The 20,341-nt window shown below is 35.8% G+C and overlaps 2 protein-coding genes across 4 annotated transcripts; one reads left to right on the top strand and one right to left on the bottom strand.

The window, feature by feature from the left end:
• Positions 1-1,302: 1,302 nt before the first annotated feature.
• Pbp95 (proximal sequence element A Pbp95) lies at positions 1,303-15,639 on the top strand. 3 transcript variants are annotated; one of them, XM_074176757.1, is made up of 10 exons: positions 1,303-1,565; positions 2,043-2,115; positions 2,174-2,248; positions 2,575-3,020; positions 3,357-3,589; positions 6,669-7,061; positions 10,499-10,880; positions 13,619-14,292; positions 14,367-14,674; positions 14,762-15,639. In XM_074176757.1, the coding sequence occupies exons 2-10, from the start codon at positions 2,059-2,061 to the stop codon at positions 15,329-15,331; spliced, it is 3,138 nt and encodes a 1,045-aa protein (XP_074032858.1). In that variant the 5' UTR covers positions 1,303-1,565; positions 2,043-2,058; the 3' UTR covers positions 15,332-15,639. The 3 variants fall into 3 exon arrangements, with proteins under 3 accessions (XP_074032858.1, XP_023015413.2, XP_074032857.1); XM_023159645.2 differs by having other exon boundaries at positions 2,031-2,115; XM_074176756.1 differs by lacking the exon at positions 1,303-1,565 and adding an exon at positions 1,593-1,653 and having other exon boundaries at positions 2,031-2,115.
• An 86-nt stretch (positions 15,640-15,725) lies between these two features.
• On the bottom strand, positions 15,726-19,886 carry LOC141482871 (uncharacterized). Its single transcript, XM_074176755.1, has 2 exons — positions 17,955-19,886; positions 15,726-17,477 (listed from the first exon to the last, which is right to left on the bottom strand). Exons 1-2 carry the CDS (start codon positions 18,825-18,827, stop codon positions 17,217-17,219), a joined length of 1,134 nt encoding a protein of 377 aa, XP_074032856.1. The 5' UTR covers positions 18,828-19,886; the 3' UTR covers positions 15,726-17,216.
• Positions 19,887-20,341: the final 455 nt, after the last annotated feature.

Genomic DNA, 20,341 nt, shown 5'->3' with positions numbered 1-20,341 from the left:
AAACACAATGAAACCCAAAACAATAAACACGATCTCTGCTATACATTCAGTTGTTCCGATTAGTAGATTATCATTTGATTGGCGCCATCATCGGTATAATTTTTTTCCTATAGTTTGCAATTTGCAATAAATTCTATAGCAAGAGTCACCAACATTATAGCATAAAAGACCTCCTTTTTTCAGTCTCCTATATGAAGTGTGTTTTATCAACACTTATTTCAAATGAGGTCCTTCCCGTTAAAAATTATATGACCATTATCTTTGATTTTGACATAAAATTATTCTTATCTCGCTTTATTGTCAGCATGACTTATTATCATTTGATTGGCGCCATCATCGGTATAATTTTTTTCCTATAGTTTGCAATTAGCAATAAATTCTATAGCAAGAGTCACCAACATTATAGCATAAAAGACCTCCGTTTTTCAGTCTCCTATATGAAGTGTGTTTTATCAACACTTATTTCAAATTAAAAATTATATGACCATTATCTTTGATTTTGACATAAAATTATTCTTATCTCGCTTTATTGTCAGCATGACTTACTTGGGGAATTTCAGAAGTGATTCATCAGAAAATTTGGCTCAAGTGATTACGGTATTCAACATCAGCATTCTTGCTGAGCTTGATTTTTCAACAGAACTTAGCATTGCATAATATACGGAGAATTCGAGCATCAGTGTCGCATATCACACAAAAAAACTTAGGTTGGCTCAATTGTGAAAACTATTAAGGATTACAAGAGGCAATCTGTACCTCAGAGAAATAATATATTTTTTATTACTCTGAGGTCTGTACCAAATCACACAGAAACGCTTTCAGGTATGTAATGCTACTGATGGGTTTAACATTTGACATTCAAGTCAAATTGTGTTCGTTAAATCAAATCTGAGCGTCTATTAGCTCGTTCCACTCGGCAAGCATTCAATAATGCAGATCTGTTTTCTTAATTACATCTGCTCTGTGTTCTGTATTTGCATGAGAGAGAAAAAAAGTGTTAGCGGTTTTGAAAATTGGTTGAGTTTAGATATTTTTTGAAAAATTTATTTTGGTAAAATTTTTTAGTCTTATCTGCACATACTATCGTAGAAATAACCTCATCGATCATATATCACAGATTTTGCGATAACAGATAATAACACAAATGTGGACTTGTCATTCAGAAATACTTTTACTGTGATTGAGCGTTCGTTAAATATATTTCGCTCCGTTGACTCTGTGAACACTTGTATCTAATATCATCTGTTCCTCAGAGTAATATGAGATCTGTTCGCTTGGCTCCAAATTTAAGATCGAACAAACCTTCAAAAGTTGACATTTCTTCCAAATAACAACAAAGTTTTTTAAAGTAGTCAACAAGGAATATTACTGGAGTTTTTTCCTCAACACCAAATCGTTATTTTTACACCTCGACACGTGTTTCGATCACCAAGTCAACAAGGATTTAGGAAATTTTGAATGGATTTTTTTTTTAATTCTAGACACGTTTCGCTAACACCGCATTTTCATCAGTAGTAATAAATAGTATAGTACACATTGGTCTACAATTCTTATATTATACAACAGTAAGTTAGCTCACTTAACCATTAATAGTAAATGAGATAACAGGTAGACTTTGTAAAACATATTACAGCCCCAGTTCTTGGATAGAAGGTACATTTTGAGATAACAGGTAGAAATTTGTAAAGCAATTACAACTCAGTTTTTGGATAGCAATTAATTTTTAATGTGAATAAAATTATTGGCATTATGAAAAAAAAAGTTTAAAAGTTGTGAGTGGTTAGCCTCTTGTTGATCTTTCAATAAGGAATTTGGATGTTTGTGCCCTTGTTGATTTCCAAAGAATCCAGCAGCTTCAGTTTCTGTGATTTATTTCCTATAGTGTGAATATTCATCGGGTTTGAAGGCTGTGGATTTTTGGAATTTCTTCCTATTATTTGCCATATGTAGTATGTCATATTGTTGAAATTGTGATTGTTCTCCAAATTTATGAAATACAAATTGTTCTTGTTAAAGAAACATTTTTGTAGATTTTTTATCAGAATAAAGGACGAGAAAATGGATGACGAAGCGGATTTGAACAAAATGCTAGAAGTCCTCAAGCATAGTAAAGAGGTAAATCTGTGATGTATTAAAAATATTTCAAAATCACATCAAACACCTTTTTCTTCAGGAAAACGAAGACGATGACGAATTTCAGTACGGAGGTTTCATAAATTATGATGATAGTGATTTGGAAGAGTGTTTCGTAAGTATTTCATACATTCTCTTATAATTTGTATTCCCTTAGTATTGACTCAAAAGTCTCAAAAATCAGTCACATTTTGATTTCTGTGCTACACTAATGTATCTATTGAATCAGATACAATAAATTCAAGACAAGGGTATGAGTATAATTTTGAGATGCTTTTTTTTCTTGAAGATATTCGTTCCATTTTGTTTTCGGTGTCATACACTGAAATTACTCGAATTTATTCGCAATAAAATTCATATTTTCAATTTTTAAGAATGTCTATACATTATAATAACGTAAACAAAGTAGTACTACTGATTTTTTTCTCTGCTCTTGGACAGGAAGACGAAAACGCAGACCTAATAGAACCTTACGAATCCCAGGACTGTCTCAACTCTCTAGACCTAAGCTCATTGTACAAATACAATCCGATATCCTCGCTCAAACCCGAAGAGAAGGGAATAATCGATTCGTGCTCCGACCCAGATCTGAAGAAGATCCTCCTGCTGAATCGACAGAAGAACATGCACCTCATTCAGCTGTACAAAAAAATCAAAGACCTGCTCATAGAGTGCAAACAAAACATAGTGGAAAAGAATGAAATCTTCAAGCAGTGCAAGGATGCGACTAGAGGAACGCACTTCACAGCTGGTGCGTGGCGTTTGGGGGCCCCTTACTTCAAAGACAGACAACTGTACTGTTGTCCCTCTAACAAAGATACTCTGAGGAAGCGGGCAAATAATGAATTGACCATCTATGACGTGATGCCTAGCCCCAAATGGACCAGGTATTATAATAATAATAATATGTTTTCATCCATTATTATTTGTGATGGAATCGGTTGTATATAACATATTCAAGAAACATTTTATTGTGAGATTTTCACTAAACAGTCTAAAAAAAACGCAACACAAGTTTCGCTTAATAGTAGCTTTCTTTTTTTCGCTTCTACAATTGTAATTCGATATTCTGGAGTTGATTATGTAAATAACTTTTAATAATATAGACTGCACTACTGCTGAACCCAAACTATTTCGGTTTATAAGGTAATATCGATACATCCATAGTTATGAATGCTTTTCGATAATCAAAACAATACTAAACTTATTTTACTGTCATCAAGGTCTGAGTGCGAGTTACTGGTAGACGCTGTCAAATTGAACTATAACATCAATCAGCAAAGCGAAGTGAATCGGAAGATCATAAAAGTCACTTCGAGCGGAGGATCGAAAGAGGAACTCGAAGAACTGAATGCGAGGCTTCAGGAATTGAGCGAAAATGGCAATAGCGAGATTCCCCCTCTGAATTCGGATGAAAATATTGATTGGGAAAAAGTTTCAGAGGTTTTCATTGGAGGTGAGTCGTGTCCCATGTACAAATGTCTAGTGTTTTTATATTTTTTTTAATAACACTTCTTTATAAGCTTAACCTGTATGTATGTATGTATGTTTATTTGCTTGTAACTCTCAAGCTCGAGATCTGTATTTGACAGAATTATCGACATTATTGCTTGATCTATTCGCGGGCAGATGGCGCTGTATGTAACCTCCTCGATATTTCGACATTATTGCTTGATCTATTCGCGGGCAGATGGCACTATACCTAACAAGTTGATGTAATCTACACAGACCTAGCGAAAGCATTCGACAAAGTGAAACATGAAGTTCTCATCGCCAAATTAAGGAAATTCTCAATGAATCAATCAATGATAACATTAGTGAAGTCATATCTATCAGATAGAGATCAATTTGTTGTTTTCAATAAAAAAAGACACTACTCAGACCAACCTCTGGCGTTCCTCAGGGATCAATTCTAGGCCCACTTTGTTTTATAATGTTCATTAACAATATAGGTGATTATATAAGACATTCTAAATTCCTGCTCTATGCAGATGATCTCAAACTATACCAAACCGTCAACGATGAAAGTGACAGTGAAAACCTTCAGAAAGACTTAGATTCTATCACTATCTTTTGTGAGACGACAAAGTTATGTCTTTTTCACGGAAAAATGTTATTATTCCACCAGAATATTCAGTAAATGGCACCAAACTTGTTCAAATCAAAGATCTAGGAGTCATATTTAATAGTAACTTCAATTTCAGAAAGCACATAGAATATATTGTTTGTGATGCAAACAAAGCTTGATTTTGTGTTAAGAAACGCCAGGGGTTCAAATGGGAACTAGGAATTCTTCTATTCAATGCCTTTGTCAGATCAAAGCTTGAATACGCTTCAACAATTTGGAATCCGCAAACAGCATTTCATTCAGAGATGATAGAAAAAATGCAGAAGAAATTTCTTAGGGACACCTACTTCAAAAAAAATAAAGAGTCTCCCTCTATGATCTCCTATAGGACTCAACTAGAACATTTTGACATGCCAACCCTGTTGGATCGTCGAGGCTTAAATGATGTACTATTTATATTCAACATATTTAATCAGATAATAAATGTACCTGAACTCCTCAGTGTGATTAATCTTCATCAACATCACATACAAGCCAAACACGAAAATAATAGAAAAAATAAACAACTATGAAAAAGAAGAAGACAAAAACCAAAACGGGATATACAGTACACAATGCTGGGACTGCAGCAAATTCTTTATCGGTCAAACAAAGAAAAAACTGATCTAAAGGTACAAGGGACACAAAAAGGCATACATAAATCCAATAGTTTATAAATCAAACCTCGCAACACACGCCATACAAAACAAACATAATTTCCCCCCAGCAGAGAACATAAAACTCATGAAATAAGTCAATAAGGGAAACCGCATGGACATTTGGGAAAACTTGAACATCCATAAATTTAACAGTCATTAATCAGTTATCGAGGAACAAATACAAATCAAAACACAACAAGACCTCACATTCAATATATTAAACAAAACCACACACATTCCTAGAGAAGATCTAACACAAAGAAGAGTACCTCATGCAGTACAAATACAGGCAAATTTACCTAAAGTACCTGAAATACTTGAGTTGAGACGTTCTGACTGTATAAAGAGGCAGACGACAGGATGACAAGTTCAGTTTGAGGAGTGCCTAGATGATGACAGTACGACCAGCTGTTGAATGCGCTCGCAGATAATTAAATAGAAGTTATAAAGCTTCAAATCCTTTTTGTGACTCACATTCGATATTAAAATACTGAAAGTGAAGGAAAATCAGTTGCATCATTCAAAAATATAATTTATTTCAATATGTAGCATATATATTGTCACTTTATGACTACTTTTTCACCGCAAAATGCTGAAATCACCAAATGTTCAAATATAACTTTCAATTTGTATAACTTATACCTATTCTTTAAAATAATGACACTTTGACAATAATATTTTATCTTCGACAATATCTTTTAAGCTGTGTATCTTATATTTCTTAGAATAGTAACACTTTGTCAATGAGATTTCATCTTCAACAATAAAGTACATTTTGATTTGATTGCAATAATTGATAGTTACGTACAGCGCCATCTGTTCGCAAGTAGATCAAGCAATATTACGTACAACGCCATCTGCCCACGAATAGACCAAGAAATATCAAATAGGTCACGAACAGCGCCATCTGCCCGCGAATAGATCAAGCAATAATGCCGATAATTCTGTCAATAGAGATCCCGATCTTGAGAGTTATACACACAAACATGCATACAAACAATCATATCAATCAATCAATTCAGGAAAATTATCATTTTTAACTGCAAGATTGAAAAGTGTCAGTAAGGGATAGACCAATACACCGATGTGTATTGGTATCTTATCAGGACCAGAAGTGAACTTATTTTTTAGTTTACGTGCTGCAATCAAGATTTCCTGTTCGCTGATGTTTTCAAAGTTTACATTATTATAAAAACAATTTGAATTTGATAAGCATGGATGCAAAGTATTTTCATCAACTGCAGAGTTTGAATATGTACTGTGAAAAAAATTTGCAAAACTATTTACAATTTCATCTGGAGAATCAATAGTGAAGCCATCATATTCTTGGAATGTATGTATGACCAAAATGATTGAGGATAAGATACTACAGATTCTTGTATAGAATTTAAGTAAATATCATATGCAGCTTTGGTTTAGTTTTTGATGACAAGTCTAAGGCTCTTGAATTCATAATTGTACTGGGTTTTTCTGCAGCTGAAAAAGCAAATGCGCCACTGGAATCAATGAAGTCGTCCCGGAGCCCCAATTAATTTTTATTGTTGTTTTTATTTTTATCATTGTTTTGATAAAAATTTATTGCACTGCATATTACCAGTTTTCTTGTACTTCTCGCGTAGTTTAGCTTTCTTTTCGATATTGCAAATAATCTCTAATGTATACCTATTGGGATATTTATGTTTGACCACGTTGATTGATTGATTAGGGTACTTGGTATCTGAATTATGACCGTCTTCAATAGTAACCACAAATATTACCCCAAATTGCAGAAAAACACTCGGATTTCGAATGCCGCTCCGTCTGGCACGTCCACCTGCACCCGTCGTTCAACAACGGCCCCTGGACCGACGCAGAGAATGTCAAGCTTCGAAAACTCGTCGAGAAGTATAAGTGCCAGCGATGGGACGAGATAGCCAAAGAACTCGGTACGAATCGCTCGAGTTTCATTGTTTGTTCCCACTATTTCAGCAGGTTGTACTCGAAATTTAAAAAGGGGGACTTCACGTTCGAGGAGGACAGGAAACTGCTCGAAGTGATCAACAAGTGTCGCATTGGTTCGTACATACCGTGGGTCAAAGTCGTGAAACATTTCAAGTTCAGGACGAGGTCGCAGCTCCATCATAGGTATACGTATTACCTCAGTCAGAACGATAAAAAGTCGGGTGAGTTCTTGTGCAGTAAATAGATAGTTTTGCTTTGTCGATAATAATTTATTTATTGATTCATTCATTTATTTACGGCAATGCCTAGTTTTTACAAGATGATCAACAAGTTCACACATTATGTATTTAACAGTAATCTAAGCTAGGTTCAAGGAAAAATATATAAAATGAAATTAAAAAAAAAATAGTAAAAATAATGAATTACAATCTTCTCGCAGTCTTTTTAAATGTTTCCAAAGAAGAATTAAAAAATTCTAAATCTACATTGTATGTATTTGCAAGTCTCAAAATTCTACCTACAAATTAATTCCGGCCATAGTTGGTGCGACAAAAGGGAACTTTGATGATTTCCGAATTTCTTGTTCTCCTTGGATTCACATTTAAAGTTATAAGTTCGACAAGTTCGACAATTGTTGATCTAACAATTGAACAATATATGATTTTTATTGAAGTGAAAGATAATTCATTTGCAGATCTAAGAATGAAACCTAACATTTTTAGTGCTTTAAAAAAAATCCATAAGAACGACAACTCTCAGAAGTTGAGAAACTTGTGCGAGCTCAATAATAATAATATTTATTTATCCTTTGAGACGTTAACAACGTATAGGACGTGTCAGTACAACACGTTAAAATAGTATAATGAAAATAAACATACATTAAGATATCTCAGTGGTTTTAAAGTATAAAAATGTATAAAATATAAAGAAAAAAAAAAGATTAGTCAAAATTGGATGTATAATAAAATAATAAAATCTGGATGAAAGTCTGGTCTGCAATCAGCTAAAGTCGTCTAAAAAGAATTCACTGACACTGTAATAAGACTTAGACAGGAGCAAATTTTCAACTTCTCTTTTAAATGACATCAAACTCATAGTTTTAAAGTGATCAGGTAGGTGATTGAATAATTTTATTTCCATATATTTGGATGACTGTTCAAATTTAGAGGATCTGTGTCTAGGAATACTTAACAATTTTCCATTTCTGGTTGAGTAACTGTGGTAAGAAGAATTTGTGTTATATTTTGTTAAATTATCGTGGATGTATAGTAAGCATTTAAATATGTAAATACAAGAGAATGGCAGGATTTGATGTGATATGAAGGGGGGGTGGGCATTAAAGAAATGCACTGTATGTTCATTTTTTTAATGCAATCTTCAGGAGAAAATATGAAAGTGATTATGTTAAAACAAAATAATTGCCTAATGTCCATTATTTTGCATTCTTCAAATAATTTATCAGAGGAATACCAAATGTTTTCATTGTACATGATTTTTAGGAACCACTTTTGTAATATTTCTAAATTGTTCAAATAAATTTGATTGTCCCCCTCTCCATGGTAATATACCATAGTTCAATTGAGATTGGACTAGATTGGAAGAAAAACAAATCATTTTCATATGTTTTCTGCTTGAAATATTTTGTGAAAATTTAAATTTTAATATTAAAAGACGCAATTTTTTCATTAGATTATTAATTTCATAATTTCATTTTTGGAGCTTTCAATGTTCTTTGACCGATCATCAACATAGTTTTAGAAAAGCTAAATCAGTTGAGACTGTTATTGCTAGAAAATTCGAGTTTATTTACAATGAAATCGATAAGGGAAAGTACGTACTTTCAATATTATTTGACTTGGCTAAGGCGTTTTATCCAGTAAATAGTGACCTAATGGTTAGTAAGTTATATAACATCGCCTTTAGAGGCTTGCTTCTGGAATAGATATAATCTTTTATGGAAGATAGGAAAATGGTAGTGACTGTGAATAATGCAGTATCTGATATTCAAGATATTATCATTGGGGTACTACAGGGGGCCATTTTAGGCCCACTGCTTTTCTCTATCTATATAAATGATTTTCCGAAGTATATAAAACAAGGTTTCATTATCCTATTCGCAGATGACACTACCATAACAGTTTCCGGAAATACTGTGGAGGAGTTAGAAAACAACATTAATTCAGTCATGGATGACATGATTTCTTGGTGTGATAGAAATCAACTAAAACTGAACGAAAGTAAAACAGTACATTTAAGCTTCGCGTTAAGGAAAACAATGAAACTCAACAGCATCCAACTCTCGGAAACAGCCAAACTCCTTGATATGTTTATAGATAAAACCTTGTCTTGGGAGCCCCATATCGATTATGTCTGCAAAAATTGGATCAAGCGTTATTTGCATTACGACAGATCAAAGACGTGCTTAGTTTAGATGGTATCAGGACTGTTTACTATTCATTGGCGTACTCACATATGGCTCATAATGTGTTTTTATTGTTCAAAAAAGAATAATTAGAACTATCTTTAATATTGCACCTAGGGATAGCTGTAGATCTGCTTTCTGCAAGAAAAAGATGCTAACGTTACCTTGTATCTATATATATAAAGCTCTGCTTCATGTGAAAAATAATGTACCCAATCTGAGAGATGAATCAAAAGTTCATAATTGTGCAACACGAAATAGACATTTATTAACTATCCCAAAACATACAACATCGACATTCAAGGAATCACTTGCATATAATGGCATAATATTATTCAATACGTTGCCTCAAGATATTAAAGATTTGCATATTATACCATTTAAAAAACAAATAAAGGAGCTATTAACTAATAAGGGATATTATAGCGTAGAAGAATTCTTAGAACCGGATACACTGTTATCATGATTATTGCTTTCACTGCATTTCTTTCATCCTAGTTAAAGATAAATTTACTTTATGTATATTTATGTATGTGTATACATATATATGTGTATGTGTGTTTGTGTTATTTTTTATATATGTATATAGTTAGGTACCTGTTTCAAGTGTCCGATCTATGTTATACTGTGGACTGTTATTATTGTTTTATATAGTTTTCATATTTTTATTTATGACATGTCTTATATCATGTAAATGATCGAAATGACGAATAAAGTTATTATTATTATTATTATTCTAAATAATTGTTCTTTTACTCGCGACCTGATAATAGTTCTTTCAATACATACTTATTTTTTCTATATTTTTGCAGCTTGTAGGTTCTGTTACGACTAGTCCAATAAGTTTATATGATGTATGTCTTTAAAACATTTGTATGGATTTCGATGATAAATGAATTTGATTTAACTTCAATTCCATTTCAAATATATGTCTATAATGAAGCCTGAATTTTTCAAATGGTATATTTCTTTGGCACATTCAGTTCTGTCTTTCAAACAGCTGATGAACCAATTTAATAATTTTTTATTGAATCGTAGCGAATGCAACTTGTATGAGTTAAATCATCCACTCCATCAAAAGCCTTAGAAAAGTGTGTGCAGATATAATCCACCTGAGAATTATTCATCAAAATTGGACAAAATATAATTCATCAGTTGTATTGATTGATTGGTCACACTGTATGAGATATTTGAATTATTTTTTCATATCTTTGTTTTTCAAAATCTGTTTTCCAGGCAAATTCTCCGAAGCGGAAGACATACTGATAATGATATGCGTCGACAAATTCGGCACCAACTACAAAAAGTGCACCGACTACATATCGAACCGCTCCCCCAGCCAAATCAAGGCGAGGTACAATTCCAACGTGAAGAACTTCGTCAAAAAAGGCACTTGGAGCACGGATGAAGACCGGATGATCTTGGATCACGTGGCAGAGCACGGTTCGTCGAGCTGGACAGAGCTCGCCAAGAAAATACCGAGATCTAGAGGCCAGCTGAGGCAGCGCTACAGCGTAATCAAAACGTTTCTCGAGCAGCATCCCGAGGCTGGCGTCGAGGACGTGAAGAGGCGGAAGCATAATTGGAGCGCCGAGCATCAGGACTTCATGGTTCTGAGGTGAGGATGTTGGAAGTTTCTAAAAATATTATAATTAAGATTTGGAACAGTCATGGAATATAAATCAATTCAGAGAACTGAGTTTATAAAAAGAAGAAGAAAGAAGAGACAAAAAATCACCTCAAAGGTGGTGCTGCTTCGTTTCCTCCTGTTCATAAAAGAGGACATATGCCTCAGCACTCACAAGCGATTTTGGTGAAGTTGGGGACATGTTTCTTGTTTCGATACATTTTTCTGGGTACCTCAGGGATCGGCATTGGATCCATTCATGTTTCTTTAAACTAGTCTTTCTCAAAGTGGGCTATAACGCCCTCTTGTAAGCGCTGGAAACCTATAGGGGGGCAGTAAAGGGTACAGTTGAAGCGGTTTAGGGGGGCGATGGCTAATTTAAAAATGTTTTTGTTGCTTTTAACACAAACTTTACCGCTCTTTCAAGCTTAACGCGCTTTCCTCGTGAAACGCCATCTAGGGGACTAGACAGTAACTATTTCCTGTCCGATAGTTGTCAAAATGTACAATAGATGGCGGTAAGCTTCAATGCGAAGCTAGAAGTTTCCAGTCTCCATTCTCGAAAGTACTAGGCCTGCCCGCTACCTCATATAAAAGGTGACGACTTGAATTTGAATAAAACAAAAAATGTCATTGCTGCTTTTGTAGCCAAATTTCCAATTATATATCGGCAAAATCGCAATTTCCCTAAAAAGACAAAATTGTGACTTATTTTTTGAGAACTGGAAAAGAAACACTCGGCTCAGCCAACTGTTAATTCTCGAATTGGACGGTAGACAAAATAAGTTTGAGAACCTCTGGGCTAAAGCATTCAATACAGTTAATCACTTCCTGCTCGATGCTTTGGATTAGTTTAAGAATTGATTGTCACACCTTACTAAAAGTGTCAAAATCAGTAGTTCAATTTCCCAAACAGTCATGATTACATCTGGAATGCCTCAAGGATACCACTTTGGGCCCTTTCTTTTCAATATATTCATAAGTAACTTGGCACTGAGTCCGTCTTTAACAATACTTCTTTGTTATTGTTTGCAGATGATCAGAAGAGATTTGAAACAATTTCTAACAACGAAGATGCTGAAGTTCTCAGATAAATAATCAATCTGTTTTGATTCTAAACATAACTTATTCAGGTATAATTATCTAGAAAAATACCTTTTCACGCAGACATCTATCACACTAATTGTACCTTTCATGCTTGGTGAACCGAATACCAAGACTTGCAAACATTTAATAACCAAAATTTTAAGTTCAAATGGTCTAGAAGTCTAGAACATAATACAGCAATATCGCTAGTATAAATTTCATTGATTCATATAGTTATTTTTCAGTTTCCGTTTGTCGTTCTACACATATTGATTTGAAAAATGGATAAACGAATAAATGACAGACCATAATTGGCCATAAAAATTTGACCAATTTTTTTTTTGCTATACCGACAGTAAAACTCTTTTTGACATAATGTAAATACCTCTGGGAAGCGAAAAGATATTACAGACTATCAGATGACTTAGTACAAACATGTTTAGAAGACAATAAGAACACCAACTTATTACAAATACAATTTCTGTGAAAGATTATATAAACGAATATGAACGAGCCATACATATGTTGTCAGTGCCTTGACTCACAAAAAAAAAGAAAATAAATAAATGGTTTAAAGCAGAGGTTCTCAAACTTATTTTATCTACCGCCCACTTCGAGAATTAATTATTTTCTAGCGCCCCCTATTTTTTTTACTCTACTACATCTTAATAATTTAATAATTAAATTATGTGTGTCATGTGAAAATAAAACTTTCTGATGAGGGTAATGGTGTTTTAACACCATTTTTTAATATTAGGAAAACTTTTATTCGTGTTATTGAAACAAACATTTCAATTTGGTAATCTGCAATCAATTTCCCTTTTTAGTTGCCACAGCACTAAATCCACGTTCACACAACTACGATGATGGAAATGCTATCCAAAATCGTTGAACGATGGACCATAATGCAGGGTATAATTGCTGGATTGGATTTTGTAGCCAAAATTCTGGAATCATTCTGCGAAATCACTGTAGAGGTTCTCCAAATGTTGGTAGTAAAGAAGCAAGTCGTCGTTGTTGAAGGATACTGCTGACAAATTAGAGAAATTGCGAAACTCACGTCCGCCGATATTATTCTTGTATAAGAGCAATTTGGCTACAAAAGCAGCAATGACATTTTTTGTTTCAATCAAGGTCAAGTCGTCACCTTTTATATGAGGCAGCGGGCAGGCCTAGTACTCTCGAGAATGGATACTAGAAACTTCTCGCTTCGCATTGAAGCTTACCGCCATCTATTGTACAGTTTGACAACTATCGGACAGGAAATAGTTACTGTCTAGTCCCCTAGATGGCGTTACACGAGGAAACGCGTGTTAAGCGCAAAGGAGCGGTAAAGTTTATGTTGAAAGCAAAAAAAACATTTTTAAATTAGCCATCGCCCCCCCTAAACTTCTTTAACGCCCCCCAAAACTGCTTCAACGCCCCCTAATCTTCTCTGTGCCCTTTACTGCCCCCCTATAGGCCTCCAGCGCACAAAAGGGGGCGTTATCGCCCACTTTGAGAAAGAATACTTTAGCCTGATATCAAATCAACTGGTAACTGAGGCTTCAGTTACGTAAATTTGATAGGTTGGTTAATGTTGAATTATTCTGGGCGAATCCAAAGATTGTCGAAAAAATAAATAAACGCTCGTTATTCCCCAGGCAAATCGCTGATCAATTCAAAGACAGCTCTTTCATACCAACAATAAAAGACCTCGAGAAGCACTTGAAGTCCATGAGACGCAACGGCTACACGAAACCACTCGACAGCCCACCTAACAGCGATTTTTCAGACGAGTTTGAGCAAGAAGAAGAAGAAGACATCAAGGACGTCGACGTCATGCTGACGAATTTCTTCAGCAACTCGTTCAAGCCGGGCGTCGACAATAAGTTCTTCCCCACAGCTGTGAAAAATGCCGTCGAAGACATTGAAGTGTTGCTGGACACTCTGAACGTCAGGCTGGACATTCCTGAAAAGTTGCCGCAGTCAAGCCGCTTGGACTGCTTCGATCTGGAGATCCTAACGGCGCTCAGACTCAGGCGGAGTGGAAGTAGGGGTGGACACGTGACGGGTCTAGTCCCTCCCAATCTGTTTTCGACCATCGGGTTGCGCAGCCTGCTCATCAAGAACCTCCACTTCAGGAACTCGCCGAAAGAGATCTTCGTCAAGTTGGATCCCTTCACTCGCTCATCCGTCAGCCGGTCCAAGTTCAAGATGGTCCAGAATCTGGCCGAGATGACGCCGGAGCAACAGGCGCTGGTCAAGGTGGACAGGTCTTTGTTCTACCAGAGGTTCTACTCGCTGTTCAAGTGGCCCTCTCTGTTGACGCTCGAAGGTGGGTTCGATGTTACGAGTTTGTCTAAACAGGTAGGTTAGATTTCTAGTAATGAATTAATCATTTCTTGCCAGGTCCTTCACCTGAACTAAGGGATATCACGGAAAATATAGAGGAATTAACCGTTCCTCCGCTCAAACGAACCTACAGCAGGGCGAATCGGTCGGAAACGAACGACGTGAAGAGGCCGAGATTGGTCGAGCTCATGCCTCCTCCTGAAGCGCCTCAGAAAACGACACCCGCCAAGGCTAAGCCGTCCCTGAAACTCAAGCCGGTGACTGACAAGAGCGTCATCGCGAATCTTTTGCAGGACAGCAGCAAAAAGTTGTTCTACTTCGATAAGGTTCGGTCTGGCAAGGGAACGAAGACTGTGATAAAAGAGGTGAGTGGGATTTACTTTCGGTGGGAAATGATTCGTTTTCGACTGTACGAGGTTGGCTTTCAAACTGTTCTTTTTTATATTTTCCAGCTGAAACTCAACATAATAGTGCCAAAGAACCAATCTCGGCAACCTAAAAACAATATAAAAACGCTGCCTCAAACAACTTCTACTTCGACAATAACATCAAGCAATAGCAACACAACAGAAGACATTCCATTTGCAACCAAATCTAGTCAGAGACAGGACTCAACTTCCACTTCAACAATAACCTCCAGTGAATTTTGTGATGACACAAAAGAAGAAAACCCAGTCGTAACTGAATCTAGTCAGAGGCAGAGTTTCGAAAACGGTTCTAATTCTTTGCCGACTGCTCCCGTTTTCACTGACGATAAACAGTTTGAGACTGAAAGAGGTGACGAAAACAGCATTGATATGTTGTCGGAGTGCGGTTCAAATATGTCATTTCCCAGTAGTACGGACGATGTTGCTGATTTGGCCAAACTGGAGTCGGTTCTGTCAGGATACTCGCAGTCGAAGTCTGAAGATGGGGATTTCGACGATTTATATGACTTGGACAAGTTGAACATATTTTTGAAGAGAGAACAGGACGAGAATGAGGGCAGTGATTCTGATAGTGAAATGTCTTTCACTCTGTGATAAATGTTGTGATTTGATATCAGTATTGTTTTGAAGCATTTTTATCCATTAGAATTTTTTTCATTTATTTATTTTTGCTGTACAGACGGATTTTACAGCTCGAGACGATCATTCAGGGGAAGAATTTGGAATCGTGGCTGACGGCTCCCGAAACTGTGGCCAATTCATCTTCTTGATTATTGGCCTTAATTATAGGGACATCCGGCCAAGAAAGTTAGTTTTTTTTTCATCGCTACCAAACTCAATTCATTTTATTTTTCATAGTTGTTAAGAACACAAAGTTTTGTTATAATAAAATGTGAAAATTACAGTCTATTATTTTTTAAATCTTTATTTGATGAAAACATGGTTTTCATGTTTCGTGTTTCAACAGAATGAAAAAAAGAAGTGATTTGATTTTGTCACTTTTTCAGTTTTCAACCCGAAAATCTAGAGTATTACAACAAATAAAGAGCTCCCCTCTTTCAAGTTGTCAAACACATTTTTCTAAAAACTTTGAAGTTACGTTCGATTTTGATTCAATTATAACGAAAAAAAAAACCAATTGAATGAAGTAGGAATTCTCAAATCTAGATTTTTCATTTCGAGTAATTTATTAAATATCGATTTCGAACATGAAACGCAGTAAAATAACATTTGTTTCATATGCCCAAGAACTGATTAAACAGAAATATAAAAAAATACACGATTGTTGAAACATCAAAGTTTAATTAATAAAAATGTTTTCAAAAAAGTTTAAAATGCCTCTAATTGTGAAACAGGTGTTATTAATTATACCAAAAACTTTTTACACCGCATATTTATTTTAAATAATACCTACAAATGGGCATGCTCGTTTGCATTTTTGAAAAGATAGGAATTGATTCTTTAGAAAATGTGATGGCACACATCATTGTGATTGACAGAATCTCTTTTAGGGAATTTATTCTAATGATTTCAAAAATCTACGCTCGGAGTAGTAAGGACCACAAACTACTTACTATGCCAAACTTTATAACCTTACAATTATTTACCCTTCATATGCGAATTATGTTTCATGAACTGTTACATATGAATATTATTTCTATCTTGCTATTGGAATCAACCATAGCAATGACTTTATATAGTTAATTTTTGAAATTGACTGCTTCCTTCCTTTTTTTGGAAGATTCCCACATTTCTTGTATCGAGATGGAGTAGTAGAAAGCCAAAAACTTTCTATCCCAAAGACTTTATTTTGATTTCAGTAGCAAATTAGAATGTAACACTTTCAAAGTAAACAACGGTTGAGCTAATAAACTATGAGATTGGAACCTTTGGTGAAAAGTTGAAACTTCTCCTAGAGATCAATTACCCTAACACCAAACTGATATTTTTTGTACTCGACGCGTGTTTCGCTAACAAGGTTAGCATCTTCATCTATCAATTGATACTGTATCAATTTTCTTCTGAAGATGCTAACCTTGTTAGCGAAACGCGCGTCGAGTGCAAAAAATATCAGTTTGGTGTTAGGGTAATTGATCTCTAGGAAAAGTTTCAATGATTGCGTTTAAGTTTCCCGCTTATTTGTTTAGTTCCGATTCTAAGTTATAGAGGAAGCTGAAAATCGTTGCCAGCTGACAGCATTGTCGTCAACTACGCATGCTCATAATTTGACAAATCGTTGCTGTGACATCTACAGGTTGAAACAACGAACTACAAAAGCATCTTCGACCAATACCATTGCCGTGGGGAGTCTATATAGTAGGTGGTTTGTGGTAAGGACTCACTTCTCAAAGTAAATAAAATTATTCTTATTCTTCTTATTTTACATCAACTTGGCCTTTGCTCCCGGAGATCCTAGTCAGGAATTTTTGCAAGTGCAGTGTTTCACACCGATAACATGTATCATAAACATAAGTTAAATCTAATTTTTGAATTGTAAAATGACAATGACGTAGGCCGTCGTGAAAGTCATGAGCGTAGACAAAACTCTTCGGTTGACATAAAACAGGCCAACGGCCGAAAATTTCGGCGCTAGCGCTTGCAGTTGCTGAACGAGGAAGGTGAGTTCATCGCTGATGTCCGATTTATCCATCTCTTGTAGGAGAAGAAAACATGCGTTGATGAGGTTTTCACCGCTGCGTTCCACTCTGTCGCAGGCCATTACCAGGAACGTTGTTAACGCCTGTAAAGATATAATAACATTATTGAAAAATACATTTAGTCTCCCATGAAAATTATTTTGTATTGCGTAAGTCGGGGACGGACAAAAGACTAGGCAGTTAAGTATGTATTCAGTCTCTTTGTGAAGTTTTCAATTGTTTATGTTGGAAATTCACAGGGTACGAGAAGCAGCGGGTGAAGATGCACGATTTGTGTTTGGCTGAAACTGAATTGTTCCGTGTGGTGGATATCAAACCACAATGCTAAATTTTCTACCTCGGTCACGGAGGGAAGTATTTCATTTTCGATGCGGACTCGAAAAGTGTAGTTTATGAGTTCACTATAATAATTATAATTGAGCTTGAGCTTATGGGATGTAGAAATGTCAAAGATGGCTTTGAAGATCGTTATTAATATATGACTGAGCAGATGTAGAATCACGAGGCGGAAAAGAGACTTCATGACGTCTATTTTGAATTTCCAATTACTAACTACTCACCAGATTATGTAAAGGACTCACGAGTACAGAAGTTAAAAGAGGGCCAATCCAGTCGCTTTCAACCTTTGCAGCGTATCCATAATACAATCCCCAACAGCAGCTGTTTAAGAGAGCAGCTACCGTACAAGCTAAAAACATCAAAATGGTGATACCAAAGAAACCACTGGCATGCGAAACAGCTTTATACAGATCCGCGTAATCCGACTTGATGACTCTGATCCTTTGCTTCAGATGTTTCGGAAACACGACTCTCCCTGAATCCCTTGAAAAGATGTTCAAAATATTCACTTTGATCAGGTTGTAGCGGTGTTCAAGTATGGCGGATAGTTCCCAAATCAGACAGACCAAAACAAACTGGTAATAGAATCGTACGCCAAGAGAAACATATGCCGATAGTATCTCGATCACACTTTTTTCATGGTCTGCAACTCCGAACCAGGAATATGTCTCGAAAATAAATATGCAGGACGTCACGGCATGACTAACTATGACCTTGAAGAAGGCAGCATACTTTTTTTTTCTAGTCGCGAAATCAATCGAGCTGGGATTCTGAATACTTGCTAGGAGAGAGTTCCAATCAGTACTGAAGAAGAGACACTTCGTAAGCAGTGAAGCCATAAAAATAAAGCCGCATACTCCTTCCAAGATGTCCACAACGACCAGAGGAAATTTATACTCGTGTTTACTCTCTTTTATCACATGGACTTTATTAACAATCGTTAATATACTGGTGAAAATGAACACTGTGCTACACACGAGAAGATTAACTCTTGATAGAACGTCAAAAATATTGTTGGTGATTCTCTTCCACGGGCAAAGTCCGATAATTCTGGAGATTTTCAAATATGTTTCGAATGACCGAGAGTCTCCCATCTTCGTTTATAGTGGTACTAATCATTTAGCGTAGGTATTTAGTGAAGGGGTTGGTTCAATCGTCGCAATGGACAGCTATTTCTCATTTATCAAAGTCAATATTACCACTTATAATCGTAAGTGGTATTATTGACTTTTTTGTCTATATATCACTTCGCTGATGATAGAGTGTCTTCGTCACGTAAGTGTTTGTATACCTATTGACGTTATTAGATCGCTCAAGGACTGTAAATAAAACTATTAATCAGAGGGAATATGAAAAACTACACAGGAATGAATAAAAAACTGAAGTGAGTGGGCTGGAGTGAAAAATTGTGTGGTCTCCGATTCGAGAAGCGATATCACGTGACCTTTTGCTCGCAAACAATAACTTCCCCGGTCGTGTTCTTACAATAACTATTAACACGTGTTCAGGCTGCTAATCAATAGCAGCCTTTTTTGATGTTGGGCCTAAAAGTGTTAGCTCGATAATTTTCACTCACCAAATTGAATAGAGGGCTCACAAGAGTTGAGGCAAAAAAATACATCCAACCTTTCGTTGAGTCATTAGCTTTTTCATTATACAGTAACCAAGAAAAATTATTCAGCAAAGTAGCAGTTACACAACCTAATAACAGCCATATGGTGGCACCAAAAAAACCGCTGACATACATGACAGCTCTGTACAAATCCAAATATTCTGATTTGATGTGTCGAATCCTCAGCCGGAGATATTCCGAAGAGACGATTGAACTCGTCGATAATGTGTTTAGGACATTAGCTTTAACCGTTTTGTAGCGATGATCCAATATGCCTGAAAGTTCCCAGATCAGAGAGACCAACACGAATTGGTAGTAGTACCGCATCCCAAAGCAGATGTACTCAATAAAACCATCGTTCAATGCAACGCCAATCCATGAGAAGGAATTAAACAAGTATATACAAATGATAACAAGATGGCTGACCAAAACTTTGCAGAAGGAAATACACTTATGGCCAGCATGATAGAGATCCGCTTCGTCATCTTTCAGAATAGCATCCAGTGTAGGCATCCAATCTGCTCTGGAGAAGCAACACTTTGTAAATACTGAAACCATGAACATGGAGGAAAGTAACAGTTCCAGGGCGTCCACAACAGTAGCCAAAGAGTGGGATGAGGAGCTGTCGTCGTAAATTTCTCGAACTCTTTTAACAAACATTAAAATGATTCCGAAAATGAAGAAGCCGCTGCATGAGACAACATTCATTCTCAGCAGTATATTGAGCATTCTGTTCTCCTTTTTTTTCCAAGGACAAAGTCCGATAATTCTGGATATTTTCAGGAACGTTTGAAATGTCAGAGTCTCTTTCATTTTTGATTGAGCGTTGTACTGAAAATGCAGGTGTTTTCTGAAGGGTTAATCAAGTAATGTTCCGGCTCAGCAATTACATTATTTCATTATTGACGCTTTGTTCATTGTTACGTTTGAAAATAAAAAAGTATTTATTGTGTACGGTGAATATTCACTTTGACCTTTCAGAGAAGTATAAATATA

The sequence above is a fragment of the Leptinotarsa decemlineata genome, unplaced genomic scaffold, assembly GCF_025532065.1.
Source record: "Leptinotarsa decemlineata unplaced genomic scaffold, Ldec_3_MD MMD2_tig00002082_RagTag_RagTag, whole genome shotgun sequence".
NCBI lineage: Eukaryota > Metazoa > Arthropoda > Insecta > Coleoptera > Chrysomelidae > Leptinotarsa > Leptinotarsa decemlineata.
The sequence above is the reverse complement of the archived record's forward strand: the minus strand, read 5'-3'. Positions and strand labels throughout refer to the sequence as shown.